This window comes from Cystoisospora suis (assembly GCF_002600585.1).
Source record: "Cystoisospora suis strain Wien I chromosome Unknown contig_1513, whole genome shotgun sequence".
Classification (NCBI taxonomy): Eukaryota; Apicomplexa; class Conoidasida; order Eucoccidiorida; family Sarcocystidae; genus Cystoisospora; species Cystoisospora suis.
In genome coordinates, this window is record NW_027154313.1 from 99 (window position 1) to 3321 (window position 3223).

The 3223-nt window shown below is 38.0% G+C and overlaps 1 protein-coding gene across 1 annotated transcript in view; it reads right to left on the reverse strand.

The window, feature by feature from the left end:
• Positions 1-579: 579 nt before the first annotated feature.
• CSUI_003407 (alpha beta hydrolase fold domain-containing protein) overlaps positions 580-3223 on the reverse strand; it is a 4985-nt gene continuing 2341 nt past the window's right edge. Inside the window, exons 3-4 of the mRNA XM_068063605.1 lie at positions 2091-2186; positions 580-979 (exon numbers count right to left, since the gene is read on the reverse strand). Of these exons, the coding sequence (XP_067924419.1) occupies positions 888-979; positions 2091-2186 (188 nt within the window). The 3' untranslated portion in view covers positions 580-887. The remainder of the gene's footprint in view (positions 980-2090; positions 2187-3223) is intronic.

The following is a 3223-nucleotide window of genomic DNA, read 5'->3' on the forward strand; positions in this document are numbered from 1 at the left end:
GAAGAAGAAGACTACGTCGTGGTGGATAGTATGAGTCACAACTATGAGGAGGATTGGAGGACTCCGCATGCATCTGCATGCAGTCGCTCCTACACACATGGGAAGAAGAAAAGAAGAAAAAGAAAAATAAGAAGCCCCCCCTTTCTCTTCTTCTTCTGCGGGTGCTCGCCAGATTCTCCTCCTCTCATGAAAAAGAAGAAGATAAGTAATGCACTACGTAGCTAAAGAAATAATATCTATCTATCTATCTTTAACCTATCTTTAATCTATCTCTATGTATCTATTTATATGTAGAGAAACATGCATACATACACTGTGTGTGTGGATCTTTTCATTTGTATAGTTCTCTTCCTGTCTCCAACGTAGCAAAGAGTCGAAAAGAAGAAGAAGAAGACGGTGGAAGGGAGGGGGGAATGAGGAACGTGAGGTTTCAATTAAAAGACGTCTTTCTGTCTGTTTGCTTAGAGGAAAGAAAGAGAAAGAAGGGAAGAAAGAAAAAGACAGAAAGAAAAAGAAAGAAAGAAAAAGACAGAAGGTGAATGAAGAAAGAGAATGTACGCAAACAAGAGCGAGGGGGAAAGGAGAAAGAAAGAAAGACAGAGACACGTAGGAAGAGAGAAAAAGAAGAAGAAAAGAGAAGAGAAGAGAAGCTGTTTAATTTCTTTCTTTCCCTTCTCTCTCTCTCTCTCTCTTTCTCGCCCTTTTCTTCTTCTTCTTTCATATCAACTTTATGCTCGCTTCACCTTAATCTTCCTCTTCTTTTCTTTTCCCCTCTTTCTTCTTCTTCATCTTCTTCTTTTTGCTATAGTAGTAGTAGTAGTGGTGGTAGATGTGGTAGGCCTCCTATTAGTTAGGGTGGCTCTTCTTCTTCTTTTTCTCTTTCTTCTTTATGTGTGTTTGCGTATGTTTTGTGCGGTCCATAGGACAGCCTCCACTCCAAAGCGACTCCAACGATCACTCCCATAGAAGCCATGAAACCCTACAAGATAAAGAGAAGACAAAAAGAAGAAGATGGAAATGCAGGAGGAGGAGGATTCGAAAGACGAGGAAGAAGAAAAGAAGAGGGGGAAAGAAAGAAAGAAGGAAACGGCAGGGGAAAGAAAAGAAGAAAAGAGAGAGAGATAGACAAAGCCAAAGACAGAGACAGATATTACACACACATGCTATATATAGATCCAAGAGAGTTGCAAGATAGACATGTACAGACAGAGACCGGAGAGACTAAAGATAGATACATAGTCGAAGATAGCTAGAAAATTAGGTCGGTGAGAGGTCATAAAGCAGTGGTAGCTGTAGTGTCTATTTTGCTTTCTGTGGCTTCGCTTTTGCCTAAGGCGTCTTTTGATCGCTCGACCCTTCACAGGAGGAAGGACGAGCTTAGATACGGCAGTCTCTCTGTCGGTCTGTCTGTCTGTCGATTTGTCTATTTGTCTGTTGGGGTTCGTCACTTCAAGGAAATTTTGAGAGAGAAAGAAAGAGAGAAGAATCATACGGACAGCACTGTCATACACAACACACAAAGAAGAAGAAGGAGAGTGCGAGTTGTTTACTCCTATAGTTGGATGACAAGACCATAACGGTGACGGTGAGAGAGCTGTATATACACCTCTATCATTATCGTAAAAAGAAAAAGAAGAAGAGATAGACAGGCATCAAAAGTAACTACTCCAACGATGAAAAGAAGTACGTACATGCATGATGATCTTTCTTTTCTTTCTTCTTGTCCTCTGCAAAGAGGAGGAGCAAAGAGAGCTAGTGACGAAACAAAGAACGGTAGGACAGACACACACCGCATGCACGCACATACACATATAGAGGCATATCCATACATATACATAGAAGGCATACACATACATACCATAATATATCTCATCTACGAAATAGAAGCCTTCTTAGATATTCTGTAAGTACATAAAGATATACACTAATGTCTATATCAATAGCTATGTATATCTGTATTTGTGTATCTTATATATCTCTTTCTATCTTTCTAAGAGCGATGTGCATAATGAAGGAATCCGTCAGAGATAGAGGAGAAAGAAGAGACACGCAGCGACGAAGAATTTAAAGTCGCATGCATGCAGACATACCTGGTGCGATATAAAGGCCTGTATGTACACCCTGACGTCGAAGCTTTTCGTGAAACAAAATGCCTATATCATACATTATATCATGCGTAAACAATACTATACACAGACACGCCAACAAAGAAAAAGAAAAAGAAGAGATTCAAACACCAGGTTAGTCTTCTTCACTTCGTCCCTCTTAAGTCTCTGTCTCTGTCTTTCTTCTTTAGCGTAATGATGAAAAGTCTCCATCAGTCCTATCAGTCATAGAAAGATTTGTCTCGGAGATTTTTGCGCCCCGCGTTTCTCATATCTATCTACATGGTAGACAGGGAAGATAATGAGGCTACACTTCATAGATCTCACACACCTGTATAGACACTTGATACATATATAGATAGACAGATAGCATATCCACTAGGATAGCACACGCATGCAGAGATATATATATATATATATGTATGTTGTAAGTATATAGAGAGACGGATGCAGATAAGTATGTAAGAGAAGAGCATATGTCGGCTATGAATGTATCTGTATCTCCCTGTCCCTTTCTGTCTCTTTCTTTCTTGTTCATTCGCTCTTTCTTTCTCTTTTTTCCTATCTGTCTTAATCTGAAGATGGATGTGTGTCGGTACACACTTCTACGTGAAGAAGGAAACACAGAGGAGAAAAGAAGTGCAGGAAGGACGTCTAAATGAAGAAATAAGAAAGAAGGGAAAGAAAAGACGACATCTCTCTCTTCCCCTTTATCTACGGAAAGCACACACACAGATATATATAGATAGATAGATAGATTAAAGATAGATAGATAGATAGATTAAAGATAGATAGATTAAAGATAGATAGATTAAAGATAGATAGATAGATAGATAGATAGATTAAAGATAGATAGATAGATTAAAGATAGATAGATAGATAGATAGATAGATAGATAGATTAAAGATAGATAGATAGAGTACAGATAGATAGATAGATAGATTATAGATAGATTAAAGATAGATAGATAGATAGATAGATAGATAGATTAAAGATAGATAGGTAGATAGATAGATTAAAGATAGATAGATAGATAGATAGATAGATAGATAGATAAAGATAGATAGGTATATAGATCAAAGATGGATAGATAGATAGATAGATTACAGATGGATAGA